Source organism: Poecilia reticulata, chromosome 23 (genome assembly GCF_904066995.2).
Source record: "Poecilia reticulata chromosome 23, P_reticulata-male-v2, whole genome shotgun sequence".
NCBI classification, from domain to species: Eukaryota; Metazoa; Chordata; class Actinopteri; order Cyprinodontiformes; family Poeciliidae; genus Poecilia; species Poecilia reticulata.
Window position 1 is genome coordinate 1639614 of NC_088852.1, and position 25165 is coordinate 1664778.

The window sequence follows — 25165 nt, forward strand, 5'->3', positions numbered from 1 at the left end:
TTTCGTATCAAACTTAAACTGTTGATAGAATCTGAATTTATAACCTGAAGCACAAATTAAGTGAACAAAAATATCTTAATAAATAAAATGTTTCATTGGTTAAAACTGTCATGACAGCTTAACACGAGACAGATAATCTGTAAAAAGATTGATCTCCACCTCCTCCCAGAGCTGCTACTGGTCTGAAGAAACAACCAATCAGAGTCAGGGGGCGGGGCTCCCTGACCTCTTTCAGGTGAGTCAGGAAGTAAACCTGCTGCTTTCAACAACAGAGACGTTGGAATAAACCAACAGAAGACAAAAACGTCGACTTTGAGATCAAATTCAAGAGTTTCTCTTGAAGGATGATGAAATGCTTCGAGGAACACCAGGAATGCTGCAGGTGGTAACCAAACGGATCGGCTGCTGGCAGAAAAACAAGAAATAGAAGATTTATTCAAAAGCGAAACTGTCTGCGCAGTTCAGAGGAACGTCAGAGTTATGGCTTCAATCCGGAGGGAAGAACTTCTGTGCCCAATTTGCCAGAACATTTTTCAGAATCCAGTAACTCTGACATGTGAGCACAGCTTCTGTGTCTCCTGTTTAAAGACAAACTGGGCAGAGAGAGAAACTACCGAGTGTCCGGTCTGCAAGAGAAGGTCATCAAAGACAATACCTGTACCTGACTTTGCTCTAAAGATGGCGTGTGACGAGGTGAGAGCGTCAGGATCTGAGCCGCTCTGCAGTCTGCATGCAGAAACACTCAGCTTGTTCTGTGTGGACGAGCAGCAGCTGCTGTGCCGCGTCTGCAGGGAGTCAGAGACGCACGGCGAGCACAAGCTCCAGCTCACCGAAGAGGCCGGACAGCAGGCCAAGAAAACGCTGCAGGATTCCCTGAAGCCCTTAAGAAAGAGGATGAGGCTCATCCGTGATGTGAAGGGAAGCTGTGATCAAACTGCAGGTCACATCAAAACTCAGGCTGAAGCCACAGAGAGGAAGATCAAAGAGCAGTTTAAGAGGCTTCACCAGTTTCTGGAGGAAGAGGAGGAGGCCAGGCTGAATGCACTGAGGGAGGAAGAGGAGCAGAAGAGTCACATGATGGCGGAGAAGATCAGAGCGCTGAGCAAAGAGATCTCAGATCTATCAGGATTAATTAAAACCACAGAAAACGAACTGAGAGCAAAAGATGTTCAGTTTCTGCTGAATTACAAAGAAACGGTGGAGAGAATCCAGCAGCAGCCGGTTCCTGATGATCCGGACCTGATCTCAGGAGCGCTGATCGATGAGGCCAGATATCTGGGAAACCTGAGCTTCAACGTCTGGAGCAAGATGAAGGACATGATCTCCTTCAGTCCTGTCGTCCTGGATCCAAACACGGCCCATCCAGACCTCACTCTGTCCGACGATCTGACCAGTCTGACGCAGGGCGCGGGAAAACAGGACCTTCCTGACAATCCAGAGAGGATCGACCACTTCGTTTCTGTTGTCGGCTCTGAGAGTTTCACCTCAGGATGTCACAGCTGGGAGGTGGAGGTAGGAGAAAACGATGCCTACGTTCTGGGTGTGCTAGTGGGGTCGGATGTAAGGAAAGGCATCATCTGGCCCGGACTGTGGAGGCTCATGTTCTGCAAAGGAGAATACAAAACACTTTCCCCAACAGATCCGGGATCTGACGTCTCTGTGAAGGGAAACCCAAGAAGGATCCGGGTTTTCCTGGACTATGATGGAGGACGGCTGTCGTTTTCAGACGCAGAAACTGGAGCACACATACACACCTTCACACACACTTTCACCGACAGGTTGTTTCCATACATCAGCACCTGGAGCGAAGTCACCATAAAGATCGCACCGCAGAAAATCACTGCTGCAGTGGAAGAGCATCTTTAGAAACTCTGCTTTCCTGCACTTTCTGTTCTTTAGGTGACGCGCATCCTGAGCAAAGGTGAATGTACGCAATGGATGGATGACTGCCTGTGTTCAGCACTTTGCAAATAATATCACTTATTGAAACAATAACTTCATGCAGTCTCAGTTTAACTTATTGTAAATTATTAAGTTTACAATGAAGGAATGTCCAGGGATTATAATAGTTTTTGCTCCTTTTATTTTTAATTATGTTATGAAGGTGTTTCTAATTGATCAGTGTAAAAAACTGTGATTCTGCCTGGAGAAGTGACTTTGGCCAACTGTAAAAAATTAAGATAGCAAAACAAACTAATTTTAACATGACTGTGTTATAACTTGGAATTATCTGTGAAATAAAATGTGATGGTTTGAGGGTTCTACTATTATAAAACAGTGACATCATCAACAATGTCACTGTTGATGGTGTCACAAATTATGAGAAATGTTTGCAAGTAATTTTATGTTTTTATTGTTTTAAATATGAAATAAAATTAGGCACAACTGAAAGATCATCTGATTAATTTACGACTACAATAAATATTTTAGCAAAAAGATCAAATGTTCTCCTGTTTGTTCCGTGGATCCTGTTTTTGTTTTTTTAGGTCTGATTTCTGCACATGCGCAGACCGGGTCTGTTTGGCTACGTGACGTCATAACCCGGAAGTAGTGGAAAGAAAGTTGAAAAATGGCTCGCAGTGTGTTGTGTAGAGGTATTTCTATATTTCAGCTCAGCAGGAGGATACCGCTGCTGTCCGCTCCTCGGTGTTACTCCCAGTCGGAACCGGAACCGCTGACTCTGAGGGAACAGAAGCACGGAATCAGGTGCTGCCATTAAAACACGTCACTTCACCAACCCGAACCCTCATGTAGAAACAGAGCATTTAAGGAGAAACTGAGGATTCAGTAAAGAGAGCTGCTTTCTGTGGTCCACAAACTGAACCACAACATCTTAATGGGTCTCAGTGGAAATTCGGCTGAAATATTACCGCGGTCATTATCGCCTTGTTGTGGTTAATCAAGACATTTCGCTTTATTTTTGGTGTAAACAGCTTACTTTTACTTCAATAGAAGTGGACATAAATTTCCAGGTTCGAAATTTATTATGCAATAGAACAACCTGAATATCCCCAGAAATGTAGTTTACATAAATTACATTTTTTTTTCGGAGTTAATACAAAACTACAAAAAGGGGAATACTAAATTCCCGTTTTAGTTTTGTCAGGGTTGCATCTATATAAATGTCTTGGATTCAGACAATCTTAATCTAGCAATCTAAAATTTTAATTTGTATTTAAAACTAAAAACATGTTGAAATCTTTCAACACGTAAGGATATTTTGTCTGTACTGAGTAGACATAAACAGTAAAAATAGAATGATATTATGCTAAAGTGGCTGCAGAGCAGTTTATCACCATGACAACCGCTGAAATAAATTTGCTGCCGTCTACCTGCAGGCCTCTGTACCTCATTCCTGCTTAAACACATTTAAATTAAATTCACCTTGTTTAGTTTCTACAAGGAAAATTAACCCAATTATACAGAAATACATCAGAATGCATATTTATCTCAATAAAGTTAAATCTGGATTGAACTTGGTCTTGGACAGCTGCTGCTGACAGTCGATAAAAAGGAAAGGCAGAGAGCTTGACTATTATTTTTTAAGGTTTATTTGTAACTGAACAATTTTCTGGATATTAATAAACTAAACATAACACAAACTGTCACCGAATAAAAAGTAGTGTTAACTATAAGACTAAAATACAGTAATAAATTAAGAACCTTATGAAGAAACATTTCAAATAAGGAACATAAAGGTAACAATGTCCAGAAACAATTGTCAATAATTTATAAAATAAAATAAGTTAGAGTTGACTAAATGTACTGTACGCATATGGTGGTATATGAACAATAAAAGAGTGTCAGTTTAAGAGAATATTACTGTGGCAAACGTTCTTTAAAATATTTTCTAATGTGTTAAAAATGTAAATTTCTACCAGGAGGATCATTTTAAACAACCCTAAGAAGAGGAACGCTCTGTCCTTGTCCATGCTGGAAGCCCTCAGAGAGAACATCCTGACTGACGTTGATGGCGAAGATCTCAGAGTCATCATCATATCAGGTCTGTTTTTAATTGCTCGTTCATGTTGGAGACAGGAAGCAGTTGGTCTTACGTTTGCGCTGTTTGTTTCAGCCAAAGGTCCGGTGTTCTCGTCGGGACACGACCTGAAGGAGCTGACGTCCACTCAGGGCCCAGAATACCACACCAAGGTGTTTCAAACCTGCTCAGAGGTCAGTTTGTGTCTGGAATGGGACGGAAACTCCAGCTGAAGAGTCAAAACATGTTCCAATTGGGAAATAAATCCTTACATCACAGAAGCAAGCACTGAACATGTCAATATTTATCTCACTTTAAACATTTCTGACATGAAATGTGTGTAGTATTGGAGTTTAGTGTAGGCAAGGAAACAAGGCCTCAGGTGTTCATAACCTCAGCTGTTAGTAACTTTTGTGTTTCAGGTGATGACTCTGATACAAGACCTCCCTATTCCAGTTATCGCCATGGTGAACGGCGTTGCCACGGCAGCCGGTTGCCAGCTGGTCGCCAGCTGTGACATCGCAGTTGCGACCGAGAAATCCACCTTTGCCACTCCAGGCGTCAACGTGGGTCTGTTCTGCTCGACGCCGGCGGTGGCCATCGGCAGAGCGGTGCCAAGAAAGGTACAGACGGACACTTTTTAAAACTTTTATTACGGTACGAACTGAAAGGTTTCTGGTGACATAAAGTGGTTTTGTTTCACTTTAGAGGTATTCAGCAGGTTTAGGATTTAACCCAGAAGTTCTTACTGAACCTGGCAACATTTTTCCTCGTGTTATTGATGACAAATTTTTTTCACCTGATACATGCGCCACCTGGTGGCTGTTTATTCACAATGAATGTTGTGCATTTATAACTCAAGAATCAAAGTAGTATTGGGGAAATAATAAAAATTGGTATTTTAAATTATTTGTGCTGCTTAAAATATTTACTTGGAGGTATAGTAATGGTGAGATCTTTGAGAATCTTTTTTTCTGCTATTTAGTTGGTCCACAGGAAATCACCCACATCATTAAAGTCCTCTATTGAACTCTTATCACTTTGTTTTCATAAACAGGTTGCCATGGAGATGCTGCTGACAGGCTCTCCTATCTCAGCCCGTGATGCCCTGTTGCATGGCCTGATTAGCAAGGTGGTGCCAGAGGAGCGGTTGGAGGAGGAGACATTAGCCATCGCCCAGCGAGTGTGTCAGTCCAGTCGACCTGTTGTAGCTCTTGGCAAGGCCACATTCCACAGGTATGCTGTTATTAATGGTTTGCAGTGAATACCTGACACAATACATTGCATTTACTTCTTGTGTTTCTGGTTCTTTTGCAGACAAATGGCTCAAGGCAGAGACGCAGCATATGCCACTGCCTCCAAGGTGATGGTGGACAACCTGGCTCTTAGAGATGGACAGGAGGGGATCCAGGCCTTCTTAGAGAAACGCAAACCTGTGTGGAGTCATAAACCTGAACAAGTTCATGACTGACCCACTCTGGGAGAGGTTATGTCTTAGTAAACATCTTTATTAGTATAGAGTGATCTTTGGTCACTAATTGAAATTGCCTATTGGAGCAATTTGCAGCATGATAAAGAGCTAAGTTTAAATATTTTTTTCAATTCACCCAAACATTACATCTGTTTTGCCCAGACAGAACTTCAGAACCATTTTGTGCCTTAAGAGCTGCAGAAACAATCCACTGTGGATGCTTTTGTAGAAGTTTTACATTCATGTTGCTCTTTGAAAGAGAAATTATAGGTTACCTTGATTTGACGGTTTTCTGTACTATCAAAGTTTGATTCATGATGAAAATGAATAAGAACTGTTCCGTAATGTTTAACAGCAGAACAATCAGTAAAGGTTTTGTAGCAGTAGTTTTCTGATTGAAAAAGTCACAAAAGCCTGAGGGCTGCTGAATGGTGTTACACTAATCAGTGGCATAATCAGAACAATACTTTATACGACATAAATATATATATAACATAGTACGCTAATGCTTAAATATATTTAATTTATAATTGTAATATTTGTTTCTGGTGTACTTGTGCAGCTTTATGTAGCTGTTCCTGTAAGCATTGTAAATTATAATGTAATTCAGAATAAATTTTTTTAGCAAAGACATTTTCCTACTGTCATTATTGAGAAGGTTTGCTTTCATGAAGAAAATACCAGAAATATATGGATTGTGATCTGTGCATTTTTGATCATTTCAATTTCCTGCAAGAAATAAAAAATAATTTTAAAAAATTAACAAAAATGGAGGGGTGAAGTAAACATTTTATAATATTAAGTCACTGTTACCAAGTGAAAGTCCAAGAATCTAAAAACAATTATCTTTCTGTAAATAAGTAAATCATGCTACATTTAATTCAATAAAACTGAACTGAATAAGTATATAGAAACAAAATGTGTTATTTATATATGCTTCTAAAATTAAAAGTATGGATAAAGAAACCGTCTTTGGCAAGAAAGAAAAAAAAAATACATGTACAGGAAGTTTATGTCACTTCCGGTCGCCATCTTGATTCTTACCTGTACTAAACAAAAAAGATATAAACCAAAGAAAAACCTTTTCATTTGCAGAATGAAAAATATAACAAGTTCACAGTCTTCTTAAAAGCTGGTAAGTGTTACGTTAACTTTTAACGTGTAAATGTTTACAGTTGATAGATTTAAATGTCGAAGTTAGTTTAGCGGATGACCGACCGTTAGCATTCCTGCTATCGTATCTTACATCAAAAATATGCTTTGGTTGTCAGTTGTTCGTAACTTTTGACTGTTTATCGGGTTTGGTTTAGAGCGCTTTTATCTCGCTGTTATTGGTTGTTATGAAGCTAGCAGTGATAAAGTGATAAAGTGGTGTTTTGTTTTTGTCGAGGCTAAGGTTAGCATCTGGTTCGGCCAAAAGGCTTTTCCGCTCCAGTTAGCATCTACACTGTTTATCGGGCTGGTTAAAACTCTAGCTGACCTAAAACTCTTATACTTGAACTTGAATATTTTGTTGGAGATTAAAGAAGTGGTGCAAGTTAAAATCTACTCAGATTTCAATTAAACTGATTTCAGTAATTTAAAAAGAATTGGAATAAAAATGTTGGCTTTAGTGGGACACATCAAAATTTAAGCAGATATTAACATTGAACATCTGAATACTCTTCAGTATTTTCATATGAAGTTATGATGCTGTTGGTAGTATGAATCTGCCCAAGACGGAGTAAACTTTGTGATTTCACATCAGTTGATGGTGTTTTCTTTTGTTGGTTTCAGAGATTGAAAATGTTCCTGAAAGACTCTGAATCAGCTGACAAGGCCGACTTTTGTGACCTGCTGGCTTCAGTCCTTCCACCATTTGTTAGGATTTGTTGAAGACGGTGATAAATCATTTTTCTACTGCAGGTAAGAGCAACTTCACCTTTTGTATATTTACACAACTTCATTTCTAAAGCTTAACAAACTCTTTAAGCAGAAATATATGACTTAAATGCGTGTGAGAAGTTTAAATGTTGGGAATGTGTTCAAATGAATCTGTTTTGGGAATCAGTTCACCAGTCTGTTCAGATTTAGGAGTCTATTGAGTCAGGAATCGGTTCAGAGTCGGGAATCTGTTTGATCACAAAGGAAACGACAGCAGTTGGATTAAGGAATCGTTCAGATCTGACCAGTTAAAAGGTCTACAGGAAGTGGCAGCGATGTATTTCCTGTTTCATCACAGATAGTCTGTACCTCGTGTCCCCAGGTTCCTGTTTGAGGGTTGCCATGGAAACGTGTTGTACACGGGGGACTTCCGGCTGGCGGTCGGAGACGCGTCCAGGATGGAGCATCTGCACTCCGGCAGCAGGTGAAGTCAAGACAGGTTTCAAACTTCTGGCTTGTGGGCTGGGCTAATTACCTCCTTCTTTGTGAGTATCCGTCATTCACAATAAACATCAAACATGGTAAATATGTTTCATTAAGTATTTAACAAACAAATGACTTCTACCGCGATAATTATGTGAAATTAAATTGTCTAATATAAAAAATAGTTTGGTGCTGTCGGGCTCAGAGTCTGAGAGGTTTTTCCTTTATAATTTTTTTTTGCCTCTTATTTAGTGTAAATATTGATGTTTTCAAGAACCAGTTTAAAAGATAAAATAAATGGTTATATGCCAGACATGGAAAACTGGGATGCACTCCATGGCGTGAAGTTCAGGATTTAGGTCTCATGGCATCTCAAGGTGTCAACATTGCAGCCAGTGGGTTGAGGGAAATGCAGCTTATTTTGTAGCAATTAAAGCAATAAAAGCTTTTATCGCTTCACAAAAAAGAAAAAAAATCAGCACATTAACTCCAAAGCACACAAAGAAGCTATATAAAGCTATATAAAATTTATTTTTTTTGTCATAGAACCCCCAAGAATTTAAAACTACTTTCACCCCTGCATATCTAACTGAGGGCCATGGAAGTTGTACCTGACATTATTTTTGAAACTAAACAATGGTTTGGATGTAGCGGCCGAAGCCTTTTCCTCAGAGAAAAACGGCAGAATATTGAGAAGAATTCATCGCAAATTAAAAATGATAATAATAAAAATGTTAAAAAGAGCACTCTTTACAAAATACAGTAAGAAGTTTAGTGAGAGCCAGCTGGACCCGATCAACGGCTGACTCTAAACCAATCAGCTGCTGGTTCTAAGCAGAACCGCTTGGCCGGCCCGATTGGAATCACAGGTCTTGTGGTTCCAAGGGGCCGGGTGGAACCGGGTCGGGAGTTCTAATGCAAACACGGTCGGCCCTACTTTGAAACCGTTCCGTTCCTTGCAGTGAGAAAACGGCTTAACTTGAAGCCTACTTTAGAAAATAACTTCAATTTCCTGTATTTCCCTTTATGTAGACAGAAGAAGAAAACATTAGGTTCCATCAACACATTTCTGAAAATAATCACAAGCAAAAGTCCTAAAATATGTTTTCACTACTTTGTCAATGATAGAAACTCAAATATGTAACAAAACAAAGTTTAAATAATAAGGCGGTCATTTTTTTTTCTGGTCCTCCAGTTGGTGGAGTTTCACCAGCTGAGCATCTGATTGGCTAAGAGCTGCTTCAGAAGGCAAAAGGTATCGTAGACCAGAAACATTAAGAGGAAAAACAAAATACTTAGATTTTTATTACACGCTGCAAAGCAGTAAATGAGTAAAGTAGTCAAACATTTAGTTGAAAACAATAATTTGTAATTTTCAAAAGTCTTTCTTTCTCAATTTGGAGCAATAAAAAAAAAATATTTAGGTCACTTTTATTAAAAATTATGTGGCCAAATGTAATAAGTTTATTAAAATCTGAGCTTAATGCTGATGAAGCTAAGATTGTATTAAAAATAAGATGACTCCATCTGCATCAAACATTTCTGCCAGGGGCTGGGAAATTTGTATTATTCTTCAATTGCAGCCAATTTGAATCTAATCTACAATTAACATCGTTACACATATTATAATATGATGTCGGAAAGTAGCAAAAATTAGTCATACTATATGGAAAATGCAAAACTGAGTCATAGTACAGTAAAGCATCAAATAAAGTGCATAAATGATGTCCAATTTTTCGACATACTATATTATAACACATTTTTACATATTTTTGACATCATACTGTACAGGTCCTTCTCAAAAAATTAGCATATTGTAATAAAGTTCATTATTTTCCATAATGTAATGATATGTCGTATATTTTACATTCATTGCACACCAACGGAAATATTTCAGGTCTTTTATTGTTTTAATTCTGATGATTTTGGCAAACAGCTCATGAAAACCCCAAATCCCTGTCTCAAAAAATTAGCATATTTCATCCAACAATGAAAAAAAAGTGTTTTAATACCAAAAAAGTCAACCTTCAAATAATTATGTTCAGTTCTGCATCAGTACTTGGTCAGGAATCCTTTTGCAGCCTTCAATGCAGCATGGAGGCCATCAGCCTGTGGCCCTGCTGGGTGTCATGGAGCCCAGGATGCTTCGATGGCCTGAAGCTCATCCAGAGTGTTGGGTCTTGGTCTCTCAACTTTCTCTTCACAACATCCCACAGATTCTCTACGGGGTTCAGGTCAGGAGAGTTGGCAGGCCAACAGCAACACCATGTGTTGGAGCCTAATAAGAATTAGATGCATTTATTTTTTGCTAAATTAAATTCCACAGATTTAAAGCCATATGAATGGTAGATCTATTTATTTATGTATGTATGTATTTATTTATTTGTTTTGCTTAGACCCTCCTCCTCATCAGTCAGGCTCTGGCAGTGATTAACAGGCAGAAGCAGCTGTTGGTGCTGATCTGATTGTTTGGTGAAGGAGTGAGGAGTGAAATGGTTTTTGTACCGCAAATTAATGATTTATTTAAAGTCAACTCGGAGATTATTTTTGTGTTTTGTTATTTTTGTAAGTAAAAGAAACTCCTTTGAAACAGGAAAGGTGCTTTTTTATTGTTTTTGAGTGAGTCGAAAACCTCCTCCTGAGGAACTACTCTGGCATTTTTGTTTTCTGGAACTTTTTGTGATGCAAGAGTAGCCATAACACCATGGTCAGTATACCAGTGGTTTTGGCTCTGTGAGCAGGTCGTGCTGAAAAATGAAATCTTCATCTCCATAAAGCTTTTCAGCAGATGGAAGCATGAAGTTCTCCAAAACCTCCTGATAGCTGCTGCATTGACCTGCCCTTGATAAAACACAGTGGACCAACACCAGCAGCTGACCTGGCTCCCCAGACCATCACTGACTGTGGGTACTGGACACTGGACTTCTGGCATTTCCTTCTCTCCAGCCTTCCTCCAGACTCTGGCACCTTGATTTCCGAATGACATGAAAAATTTGCTTTCATCTGAAAAAAGTACTTTGGACCACTGAGCAACAGTCCAGTGCTGCTTCTCTGTAGCCCAGGTCAGAGGCTTCTGCCGCTGTTTCTGGTTCAAAAGTGGCTTGACCTTTGACCTGGGGAATGCTGCACCTGTAGCCCATTTCCTGCACACGCCTGAGCACGGTGGCTCTGGATGTTTCTACTCCAGACTCAGTCCACTGCTTCCCCCAAGGTCTGGAATCGGTCCTTCTCCACCATCTTCCTCAGGGTCCGGTCACCTCGTCTCGTTGTGCAGCGTTTTCTGCCACTTTTTCCTTCCCACTGAGGAGCCTTGATACTCTGGGATCAGCCTATTGGTTCAGAAATGTCTTTCTGTGTCTCACCTCTTGCTTGAGGGCATCAATGATGACCTTCTGGACAGCAGTCAGGTCAGCAGTCTGACCCATGATGGCGGTTTTGAGTAATGAACCAGGCTGGGAGTTTTTAAAAGCCTCAGGAATCTTTTGCAGGTGTTTAGAGTTACTTTGTTGATTCAGATGATCAGGTTACCTGTTCGTTCAGAGAACCTTTTCATGATATGCTAATTTTTTGAGACAGGAATTTTGGGTTTTCATGAGCTGTTTGCCAAAATCATCAGTACTAAAACAATAAAAGACCTGAAATATTTCAGTTGGTGTGCAATGAATCTAAAATATATGACAGTTTAATTTTTATCAATACATTATGGAAAATAATGAACTTTATCACAATATGCAAATTTTTTGAGAAGGATCTGTATATTATGACAAATTTTGCACATTTTTTCGGGGTCAGTTGAGCTGCAAAGTATTACAGCTAAACTGTCGCCTGTTCTGGTTCCAGTGGAGGTAAATGGGTCAGCGGTGTGAAGGTGTAGTAATGTGTGCTGTACTTTTGAGCAAGGCAGATAAACTGATTCAGTAGATTGATAAAGCTTGAACTTGTTTCTGTGTTGCTGGTAGAAACATGGAGAAACCAAAATCCTCAGACAGCAGAGCTGGAAGAGACAACAGGCCTGGTGGAGGTAACCATCAACACTTTTATTCTGAAAATCCTTCCATGTCGGGATGAGTTTCTGCTGATTTTGGTGCTAAATTCTCACATGCTTTTTAAATCGCTCTTTGTATTATTTATTTTCTTAAGGATGGTGATTCGCCTCCAGGTGCCGAAGGTGGAAAGGTGGATCCTGGAACACCGAGGAAGAGCAGCTCCTCCCGTTCTTCCCGTAAGAGTTTCCGTCTGGAGGTAACGACCCTCCTGCTCACCAACATTCAAGTCTCTTCAGAGTTCAAATAAATGTCACGCTGTATCTCAGGTGTGTTTTATTTTTGAGTGCAGGAGGAGGAGTTTGTCAGGACAAACCCCTGGCCAACATGGCCGCTGGACAAACCCCTGGCCAACATGGCCGCTGGCTTTCCTTCCTACTCTATGCTGTTCAGATTTCTGGTGCTGGATAAAAATCACAGCAACAAGCAGAGAGGCAGGAAACCACTTGGATGTTAAAGTCACTTTATTTTACTGTAGATGATTCAGATACTTTTTAAAAAATAACAATGTGTTATTAGTGGACTAGAGAAAGAAGAACCAGGTCTGCATGAATGGAGTCTGCTTATCGCTCTGCTGTAATAATCCTGACGCTCATCTTTCTGAGCCAACATGCTGTGATTTCTAGCTGCTTCTGGAAACTTTGCTGCCTTCATGATTATCTGGCCTTAAAGGCTGATTTCACGCAGCATAACAACAAAAACACTGAATTCTTTATTTGCACCAGTTGTTTGTATGTTGTCCATTTATTTGACTTTAGCTGAGAACTTATGAGCACAAAAAATCTGAAAAGTGTGGCATCCATTTGTATTCAACCCCACTGAGGCAAAACTTTGCTAAAGGAGCTTTTAGCTGCGAGGTCGTTGTCCTCTGATAGTTTCTTGGCAGATTCTCTAGTTTTTAGCTGTTAACACACAAATACAACAATATTTAGGTTGAAAGATGAGCATGTTTAAAATAATAGATATATATTCATTTTTTAAAGTCAGTCTAAGTTTCTTCTGTCCTCCCTGCTCTTCCCACAGGTCCTGGACGGTGAACTCCCAGTATTGGACCCCTACTGGACCCCAGGATCCAGAAGCGTTGGACCCTCCTGCTGGCATGAGGGTCACCTGGCTGGGCCGCGCTACAGTGGAGGGGTCAACATTCTGACCCCATTTTCAGCCAGAGAGCAGCATTTCTTCAGTCCATGGGGCCCAGAGGATACAGAGGACCCCCCTGCACAGTGGGACAGGTTCCAAGATCTTTCATGTTCTCGCTTTGACTTGGTGAACAGACAGAATCCTTTGAGTCAAACCTGGCTTCATTCAGCTCTCCTCTCCTACAAACAGCTGCTGAGGAAAGACGCCGTCCTCATCAGCCTCTCATTACCATCACATGGATGCTGGATCTGTTGCCAGCCTCAACGCTGGTATGTGTCCCAAATGGTTCCCCACACCTTCCACAGTGTTCCTGTGAAATATGATGCCTGTTTTAACAGGTTCGGACCCCTGGGTTTGATGGACCGGCTGGCCAAGATGGGCAGTGAGAACGTGATGGAGGAAAACTGCGTCCCGGGTCACAACGTCACGTTTGTCTGCACACTGGAGCAACCGGGCAGCGCGGGATGATAACAGGGTAGATGAGAGTAAATGTTGCCATCAGTTTGGTTTTATAAACAGCACTGATGATCTAAGTGCTGCCATGTTATCGTTGGACAAGTGAGCAGAAATGTATTCGGTGTGACAGCAGAGTCTGCAGCCCCACATTTTTAAATGGAGAAGAAAGATTAAACAAAAAGAGCAAAACTTCTCATTTCTGTGAATCTTTAATTTTCTGCTGCACTAAAACCTGTCAGAATTGTAGCCATTTAACGATTTATATCTTTTCAGTCTTTATGGAGTAGCTGGTCTGTTTGGGTCCCAACCATCGATTCTTCTTCGCTGGCGACAGGCTACTGTCCGTCCTTCCAGGAGATCGGACGCCGCTTTGGGCCATTCGACCTCGCAGCAATCCCACATGGAGCGTACCTGCCCAGGTAGAGAGGCACACACTGTGTTTCATATGAAGTTATTTAATATGTGCAGAAGCAGATAAATTCTGTCACAGGTTCATATTTTAGCGCTGTAGCGTAATCCAACACCAATGTGTAGCCAGTGGGACTCGGTTTAAGGTCTTTCATACAAAAATATCTTAATGTTCAGTTTCAGGATTTTAATAAGCATTAAGCAGGACTTGTGTCGTTTCCTGTTGGGTTTTCAGGGACGTGGATCCAGAAGAGGCTGTTCAGATTCATCAGGCCAAACAGTCTGTAGCTGCACACAGGGGGAGCTTCACCATCGCCTGTGAGGTAGGATGTTAGAAAAGCAGCAGTCACTGCATGTAATGTCTTAAGTTAAAATAGAATCAGCCTGTAAACACAATTTAAGAGTAAATTAAATGTCAACCATTTGTTAGGATGGTAGAAATTGGTCTTTGCTCAGAGGTGAGGAAGTCTAGACTTAAATTATGTAACCAGCTCTACCTCATACTACACGGAGAAAGAAAACAATATTTAGATATTATTTAAGACTTAAGAATACTATTTCTTTCAACACTATGTGGGAATCCTATAATAACTGACCAGTGTTTAGTATGAAACCATAGATTTCTATGTTCTTTAACTCATTACAGTGCAGCACCAGTGACCTTCCTGTGTAGAACAAAAACTAGAATTTCCAGTGAACCTGAATCTAGAAAAGATTTCTATGGGCTTAAAATGGCTGTTAGTTTCTTGTGGCTTTTTTCTCCCTGTGAAAAATATTTACGTTCTGATTGTCAGTGGTTCTGCTGTTTGGTCTAGTTCACTTTAAGACTTTGAGCTCAAATGATGTCAAAAATGAGAGCATCTGACTGAAATACTAGACATTTAGATAAAAGACAGGAACACCAGGCAATGAGATAAAATCTAGATATCTGGAGATATTTTATCTCAAGATTTTAATCTAGATTTTTCTAGATTTTAATCTCTATATTTTCTAGATTATTTTTCACGATTTTGCTGTGAAGTTTTTCTAGACTTTTATCTCGAGATAGATTCTAGATATCTATATTTCACCTTGAATTTTTTTTCTAGATCTTCGAATTTTTCTAGGTTTTAATCTAGATGCCCCCTCCCCCACTGGATTATCTTGCAATGTTTTCTAGATTTTATCTGGATACATTTCCTAGATTTGATCTAGTTTCTCGAGATATTATCTAGATTATATCTCTCTCTCGATAATGAGATGTCTCATTATATCAAGACCAAGTTCTAGCGTTCTGACCTCGTCTCTCCTCCATGCAGAACTACCTGGAGCCGACGGGACTGAAACCAGAATCCTTCTTCACTTCGCATCATGGGGGGTCCCGGCTCATCGCCGCACAAGACAGACGTCTTGGACTGATGTCTACAAACACAAACATTTCATTAAAAGACTGAAGATTTGAGCTCAGCCTAAATAAAAATGAATGTTTTATGGTGCACACATTAAAGCTGCAGGAGTTGTAAATACAACAGTTTGTACAAGGAGATCAAACTTTGATCTGAGGTGATTCACCTTCAGTCGTATGATAAAATATTATTGTAGACATGAGAGGAAGAGATGACTTACATGCTGATTCTCTTAGAGTTGAGGCTTCCGGGGGTTTGCACACTGACTCAGAACCCTTTGGATCCTGAGGAGGAAAAACAAAGCGAGGTCAGAGCAGAAAAGGCTTCACAGGACAGGATTTAATTCTCTCTTAGAAGCTAAGATTTTCAGATTGTGTTGGTTTAAAACTCCAGCTTCGCCTTGCAACTGTGGACTCCTACATGAAGTGTTATTCTTTGAGATGAGTGCTGCCATACAGGAGTTTTGTTTTCTGAATGTGCTACAGTCAATCCAGAACTGCTACCTGTGACGTTTACTTTCAACTGCAATGTCCTGATAGACTTTTTGTGAAAAACATGAGCTGGGCTCAACTGCAAAGCGCTTTTGTTGCAGCTTCAGCTATTTTTCTTTTTTTTTGTGCTGTGAAAACATCAAAGCTGCATATCCTCTCAACAGTTTTTCTCCAAATTTCGAAGAATTTCGGTTGCATGTATTTTCTTTTATGGAGCAAAAGTAGAAGAGTTTTGGCATTACTGTGACAGACACTTTACTGTCTCTTACCCTGAATGTAAAACAGTAATAGCACAACGTTGAACCCACTTACTGCAATAACCTATGTGAGCCTGAACAGCCAGTTTGCTTTACACTTCATCACTTTCTGTCACATTAAATACACTATTCAAGTTAAATGCATGTGTTTTGTTGTTCAAGTGGAGACTAAAAGGGACTTAACTTTACTAGCAAGAAAAGACAAATGCTTCAGGAAATTTTGTACGAGATTCCTCTACAACAGGGGAAAAGAAAACAAATACTCACTAGAAACGAGCTTCACTTACTGTTGGCAATGACACATACTATACTATGACTAGTTTTTGCATATTTTTGAGGTCATACTATACTATGACTAATTTTTGCACATTTTTGAGGTCATACTATACTATGACTAGTTTTTGCATATTTTTGAGGTCATACTATACTATGACTAATTTTTCCACATTTTTGAGGTCATACTATACTATGACTAGTTTTTGCATATTTTTGAGGTCAGACTATACTATGACTAATTTTTGCACATTTTTGAGGTCATACTATACTATGACTAATTTTTGCATATTTTTGAGGTCATACTATACTATGACTAATTTTTGCACATTTTTGAGGTCATACTATACTATGACTAGTTTTTGCACATTTTTGAGGTCATACTATACTATGACTAATTTTTGCATATTTTTGAGGTCATACTATACTATGACTAATTTTTGCACATTTTTGAGGTCATACTATACTATGACTAATTTTTGCACATTTTGAGGTCATACTATACTATGACTAATTTTTGCATATTTTCGAGGTCATACTATACTATGACTAATTTTTGCACATTTTTGAGGTCATACTATACTATGACTAGTTTTTGCATATTTTTGAGGTCATACTATACTATGACTAATTTTTGCACATTTTTGAGGTCATACTATACTATGACTAATTTTTCCACATTTTTGAGGTCATACTATACTATGACTAATTTTTGCACATTTTTGAGGCCAGACTATACTATGACTAGTTTTTGCATATTTTTGAGGTCATATTATACTATGACTAATTTTTGCACATTTTTGAGGTCATACTATACTATGACTAGTTTTTGCATATTTTTGAGGTCATACTATACTATGACTAATTTTTGCACATTTTTGAGGTCATACTATACTATGACTAATTTTTCCACATTTTTGAGGTCATACTATACTATGACTAATTTTTGCACATTTTTGAGGCCAGACTATACTATGACTAGTTTTTGCATATTTTCGAGGTCATACTATACTATGACTCATTTTTGCACATTTTTGAGGTCATACTATACTATGACTAATTTTTCCACATTTTTGAGGTCATACTATACTATGACTAATTTTTCCACATTTTTGAGGTCATACTATACTATGACTGGTTTTTGCAAATTTTTGAGGTCATACTATACTATGACTAATTTTTGCATATTTTTGAGGTCAGACTATACTATGACTAATTTTTGAGGTCATATTATACTATGACTCACTTTTGCACATTTTTGAGGTCATACTATACTATGACTAATTTTTGCACATTTTTGAGGTCATATTATACTATGACTAATTTTTGCACATTTTGGAGGTCATACTATACTATGACTAATTTTTGCACATTTTTGAGGTCATACTATACTATGACTCATTTTTCCACATTTTTGAGGTCATACTATACTATGACTAATTTTTCCACATTTTTGAGGTCATACTATACTATGACTAATTTTTGCATATTTTTGAGGTCAGACTATACTATGACTAATTTTTGAGGTCATATTATACTATGACTCACTTTTGCATATTTTTGAGGTCATACTATACTATGACTCATTTTTCCACATTTTTGAGGTCATACTATACTATGACTAATTTTTGCATATTTTTGAGGTCATACTATACTATGACTCATTTTTGCACATTTTTGAGGTCATACTATACTATGACTAATTTTTGCATATTTTTGAGGTCAGACTATACTATGACTAATTTTTGCACATTTTTGAGATCATATTATACTATGACTAATTTTTGCACATTTTGGAGGTCATACTATACTATGACTAATTTTTGCATATTTTTGAGGTCATACTATACTATGACTAATTTTTGCATATTTTTGAGGTCATACTATACTATGACTAATTTTTGCACATTTTTGAGGTCATACTATACTATGACTCATTTTGCATATTTTTGAGGTCATACTATACTATGACTCATTTTTCCATATTTTTGAGGTCATACTATACTATGACTAATTTTTGCATATTTTTGAGGTCATACTATACTATGACTCATTTTTGCACATTTTTGAGGTCATACTATACTATGACTAATTTTTGCATATTTTTGAGGTCAGACTATACTATGACTAATTTTTGCACATTTTTGAGATCATATTATACTATGACTAATTTTTGCACATTTTGGAGGTCATACTATACTATGACTAATTTTTGCATATTTTTGAGGTCATACTATACTATGACTAATTTTTGCATATTTTTGAGGTCATACTATACTATGACTAATTTTTGCACATTTTTGAGGTCATACTATACTATGACTAATTTTTGCATATTTTTGAGGTCATACTATACTATGACTAATTTTTGCATATTTTTGAGGTCATACTATACTATGACTAATTTTTGCACATTTTTGAGGTCATATTATACTATGACTAATTTTTGCACATTTTGGAGGTCATACTATACTATGACTCATTTTTGCACATTTTTGAGGTCATACTATACTATGACTAATTTTTGCATATTTTTGAGGTCAGACTATACTATGACTAATTTTTGAGGTCATATTATACTATGACTCACTTTTGCACATTTTTGAGGTCATACTATACTATGACTAATTTTTGCACATTTTTGAGGTCATACTATACTATGACTAATTTTTGCACATTTTTGAGGTCATACTATACTATGACTAGTTTTTGCATATTTTTGAGGTCATACTATACTATGACTAATTTTTGCACATTTTTGAGGTCATACTATACTATGACTAATTTTTCCACATTTTTGAGGTCATACTATACTATGACTAATTTTTCCACATTTTTGAGGTCATACTATACTATGACTAATTTTTGCATATTTTTGAGGTCAGACTATACTATGACTAATTTTTGAGGTCATATTATACTATGACTCACTTTTGCATATTTTTGAGGTCATATACTATACTATGACTCATCTTGCACTATTTTTGGAGGTCAATACTATACTATTGCACTCATATTTTGCATATTTTGAGGTCATATATACAGACTGAATTTTATCAACTATACTATAATTTTGCACATTTTGAGGTCATACTATACTATGACTAATTTTTGCATATTTTGAGGTCATACTATACTATGACTAATTTTTGCACATTTTTGAGGTCATACTATACTATGACTAATTTTGCACATTTTGAGGTCATACTAAACTATGACTCATTTTTGTCATAGTATACTATGACAAATTTTTGAACTTTTTCACATACTATACTATGACTCATTTTTCCATATTTTGGACATCATACTATACTATGACTCATTTTTGCATATTTTTGAGGTCATACATACTATGACTATTTTGCACATTTTTGAGGTCATATTATACTAATTTTTGCAATTTTGAGGTCATCTATACTATGACTAATTTTTGCACATTTTTGAGGTCAGACTTTACTATGACTAATTTTGCATATTTTTGAGGTCATACTATACTATGACTAATTTTTGCACATTTTTGAGTCATACTATACTATGACTATTTTGCATATTTTGAGGTCATACTATACTATGACTAATTTTTGCACATTTTGAGGTCATACTATACTATGACTATTTTGCATATTTTGATCATATAACTATGACTATTTTTGCACATTTTTGAGGTCATACTATACTATGACTATTTTCATATTTTGAGGTCATCTATACTATGACTATTTTGCACATTTTTGAGGCAACTATACTATGACAATTTTTGCAATTTTGAGGTCATACTATACTATGACTATTTTTTTGCACATTTACAATATTATTTATTTTTGCTATTTTCGAGGTCATACTATAATGACTAATTTTTGCACATTTTTGAGGTCATTTACTATGACTAATTTTTCCACATTTTTGAGGTCATACTATACTATGACTAATTTTTCCACATTTTTGAGGTCATACTATACTATGACTGTTTTTGCAATTTTTGAGGTCATACTATACTATGACTAATTTTGCATATTTTGAGGTCAACTATACTAGACTCATTGAATTTGAGGTCAATATACTATGACTATTTTGCACATTTTTGAGGTCATATTATATACATATGACTCAACTTTTGCACATTTTTGAGGTCATACTATACTATGACTAATTTTTGCCACATTTTTTGAGGTCATACTATACTATGACTACATTTTTTGCACATTTTTGAGGTCATACTATACTATGACTAATTTTTGCCACATTTTTGAGGTCATACTATACTATGACTACATTTTTCCACATTTTTGAGGTCATACTATACTATGACTAATTTTGCATATTTTGAGGTCATACTATACTATGACTATTTGCACTTTGCATACTATATATTTTGATATTTTGAGGTCATACTATACTATGACTTTCATTTTTCCACATTTTGAGGTCATACTATACTATGACTAATTTTTGCATATTTTTGAGGTCATACTATACTATGACTTTTGCCATTTTTGAGGTCATACTATATGACTAATTTTTCATTTTGGGACTTATATATTTTTGCATATTTTTGAGGTCATACTATACTATGACTAATTTTTGCAATTTTGGAGGGTCATACTATACTATGACTAATTTTTGCACATTTTGAGGTCATACTATACTATGACTAATTTTTGCATATTTTTGAGGTCATACTATTACTATGACTAATTTTTGACATATTTTTGAAGGTCATACTATACTATGACTAATTTTTGCAATTTTGAGGTCATACTATACTTGACTAATTTTTGCACATTTTTGAGGTCATACTATACTATGACTAATTTTTGCATTATTTTGAGTCATACTATACTATGACCAATTTTTGACATTTTTGAGGTCACTCTGACTATTTTTATTTGGGTACTATACTATATTTTTGCACATTTTTGAGGTCATACTATACTATGACTATTTTTGCATATTTTTGAGGTCATACTATACTATGACTAATTTTGCACATTTTTGAGGTCATATATACTATGACTAATTTTTGCACATTTTTGAGGTCATACTATACTATGACTAATTTTTGCATATTTTGAGGTCATACTATACTATGACTAATTTTGCATATTTTTGAGGTCATACTATACTATGACTAATTTTGCACATTTTTGAGGTCTACTATACTATGACTAATTTTGCATATTTTTGAGGTCATACTATACTATGACTAATTTTTGCATATTTTGAGGTCATACTATACTATGACTAATTTTTGCACATTTTTGAGGTCATACTATACTATGACTAATTTTTGCACATTTTGAGGTCATACTATACTATGACTAATTTTTGCACATTTTTTGAGGTCATACTATACTATGACTAATTTTGCATTTTTGAGGTCATACTATACTATGACTAATTTTTGAGGTTCTTTACTATGACTACTTCTTGACATTTAGGTCATACTATGACTATTTTTACATTTTTTCATTATACTATAATTTTTGCACATTTTTGAGGTCATACTATACTATGACTAATTTTTGCACATTTTGAGGTCATACTATACTATGACTAATTTTGCATATTTTGAGGTCATACTATACTATGACTAATTTTTGCCATTTTGAGGTCATACTATACTATGACTATTTTGCACATTTTTGAGGTCATACTATACTATGACTAATTTTGCACATTTTGAGGTCATATATACTATGACTAATTTTTGCATATTTTGAGGTCATACTATACTATGACTAATTTTTGCACATTTTGAGGTCATACTATACTATGACTAATTTTTGCATCATTTTTGAGGTCATACTATACTATGACTAATTTTTGCCATATTTTTGAGGTCATACTATACTATGACTAATTTTTGCATATTTTGAGGTCATACTATACTATGACAATTTTTGCACATTTTTGAGGTCATACTATACTATGACTAATTTTTGCATATTTTTGAGGTCATACTATACTATGACTAATTTTGCACATTTTTGAGGTCATACTATACTATGACAATTTTCCACATTTTTTGAGGTCATACTATACTATGACTAATTTTTGCACATTTTTGAGGTCATACTATACTATGACTAATTTTTGCATATTTTTGAGGGTCATACTATACTATGACAATTTTTGCACATTTTTGAGGTCATACTATACTTTTTATGACTAATTTTTGCATCATTTTTGAGGTCATACTATTTACTATGACTAATTTTTGGCCATATTTTTGAGGTCATACTATACTATGACTAATTTTTGCACATTTTTTGAGGTCATATATACTATGACTAATTTTTCACATTTTGAGGTCATACTATACTATGACTATTTTTGCACATTTTTGAGGTCATACTATCTATGGACAACTATGACATTTTTGCACATTTTTGAGGTCATACTATACTATGACTATTTTTGCAATTTTGAGGTATCTATATATACTAATGACATACACTTTTTGCATAATTTTACATTTTTGAGGTCATACTATACTAATATGACTAATTTTTGCACATTTTTGAGGTCATACTATACTATGACTAATTGTTTTTGGGTTCCACTATTTTTTGAGGTCATACTATACTATGACTAATTTTTGCATATTTTTGAGGTCATACTATTACTATGACTAATTTTTTGCACATTTTTGAGGTCATACTATACTATGACAATTTTTCCACATTTTTGAGGTCATACTATACTATGACTAATTTTTTGCACATTTTTGAGGGCCAGACTATACTATGACTATTTTTGCATATTTTTGAGCTCATATATACTATGACTAATTTTTGCACATTTTTGAGGTCATTACTATATATGACTAGTTTTTGCATATTTTTGAGGTCATACTATACTATGGACTAATTTTTGCACATTTTTGGAGGTCATACTATACTATGACTAATTTTTCCACATTTTTGAGGTCATACTATACTATGACTAATTTTTGCATATTTTGAGGTCATACTAACTATTTTTATATTTTTTACAATATGGACTAATTTTTGCATATTTTTTGAGGTCATACTATACTATGACTAATTTTTGCACATTTTGAGGTTCATACTATACTATGACAATTTTTGCATATTTTGAGGTCATACTATACTATGACTATTTTTGCATCATTTTTGAGGTCATACTATACTATGACTTTTTGCACATTTTTGAGGTCATACTATACTATGACTAATTTTTGCACATTTTTGAGGTCATACTATACTATGACTAATTTTTGCATTTTTGAGGTCATACTATACTATGACTAATTTTTGCACATTTTTGAGGTCATACTATACTATGACTAATTTTTGCACATTTTTGAGGTCATACTATACTATGACTAATTTTTGCACATTTTTGAGGTCATACTATACTATGACTAATTTTTGCACATTTTTGAGGTCATACTATACTATGACTAATTTTTGCATTTTTGAGGTCATACTATACTATGACTAATTTTTGCATATTTTGAGGTCATACTATACTATGACTAATTTTTGCACATTTTTGAGGTCATACTATACTATGACTAATTTTTGCACATTTTTGAGGTCATACTATACTATGACTAATTTTTGCATATTTTTGAGGTCATACTATACTATGACTCATTTGTTATTTTTTTACATCATACTATACTATGACTAATTTTTGCACATTTTTGAGGTCATACTATACTATGACTAATTTTTGCACATTTTTGAGGTCATACTATACTATGACTAATTTTTGCACATTTTTGAGGTCATACTATACTATGACTAATTTTTGCACATTTTTGAGATCATACTCATTTTTGCATATTTTTGAGGTCATACTATACTATGACTAATTTTTGCACATTTTTGAGGTCATACTATACTATGACTAATTTTTGCATATTTTTGAGGTCATACTATACTATGACTAATTTTTGCACATTTTTGAGGTCATACTATACTATGACTAATTTTTGCACATTTTTGAGGTCATACTATACTATGACTAATTTTTGCACATTTTTGAGGTCATACTATACTATGACTAATTTTTGCACATTTTTGAGGTCATACTATACTATGACTAATTTTTGCACATTTTTGAGGTCATACTATACTATGACTAATTTTTGCACATTTTTGAGGTCATACTATACTATGACTAATTTTTGCACATTTTTGAGGTCATACTATACTATGACTTTTTGCACATTTTTGAGGTCATACTATACTATGACTAATTTTTGCACATATTTTTTGAGGTCATACTATACTATGACTAATTTTGCACTTTTTGAGGTCATATTACTATACTATGACTCATCTTTTGCAATATTTTTTGAGGTCATACTATACTATGACTCATTTTTCCACATTTTTGAGGTCATACTATACTATGACTAATTTTTGCATATTTTTGAGGTCATACTATACTATGACTCATTTTTGCACATTTTTGAGGTCATACTATACTATGACTAATTTTTGCATATTTTTGAGGTCATACTATACTATGACTAATTTTTGCACATTTTTGAGGTCATACTATACTATGACTAATTTTTGCACATTTTTGAGGTCATACTATACTATGACTAATTTTTGCATATTTTTGAGGTCATACTATACTATGACTAATTTTTGCACATTTTTGAGGTCATACTATACTATGACTAATTTTTGCATATTTTTGAGGTCATACTATACTATGACTAATTTTTGCATATTTTTGAGGTCATACTATACTATGACTAATTTTTGCACATTTTTGAGGTCATACTATACTATGACTAATTTTTGCACATTTTTGAGGTCATACTATACTATGACTAATTTTTGCACATTTTTGAGGTCATACTATACTATGACTAATTTTTGCACATTTTGAGGTCATACTATACTATGACTAATTTTGAGGTCATATTAT

General features: G+C 35.7%; 2 protein-coding genes and 1 pseudogene across 2 annotated transcripts; all 3 read left to right on the top strand.

The window, feature by feature from the left end:
• The first annotated feature begins 65 nt into the window (after positions 1 to 65).
• Positions 66 to 2421, top strand: LOC103460781 (E3 ubiquitin-protein ligase TRIM39-like). The gene has a single exon (XM_008403088.3). The coding sequence runs from the start codon at positions 481 to 483 to the stop codon at positions 1864 to 1866; it is 1386 nt and encodes a 461-aa protein (XP_008401310.1). The 5' UTR covers positions 66 to 480; the 3' UTR covers positions 1867 to 2421.
• Positions 2422 to 2515: 94 nt separating this feature from the next.
• echdc3 (enoyl CoA hydratase domain containing 3) lies at positions 2516 to 12102 on the top strand. Its single transcript, XM_081604283.1, has 10 exons — positions 2516 to 2706; positions 3882 to 4003; positions 4076 to 4173; positions 4402 to 4602; positions 5037 to 5215; positions 5297 to 6585; positions 7227 to 7355; positions 7696 to 7797; positions 11756 to 11817; positions 11937 to 12102. The coding sequence occupies exons 1-6, from the start codon at positions 2570 to 2572 to the stop codon at positions 5448 to 5450; spliced, it is 891 nt and encodes a 296-aa protein (XP_081460409.1). The 5' UTR covers positions 2516 to 2569; the 3' UTR covers positions 5451 to 6585; positions 7227 to 7355; positions 7696 to 7797; positions 11756 to 11817; positions 11937 to 12102.
• On the top strand, positions 7154 to 15284 carry LOC145547552 (N-acyl-phosphatidylethanolamine-hydrolyzing phospholipase D-like; annotated as a pseudogene).
• Positions 15285 to 25165: the final 9881 nt, after the last annotated feature.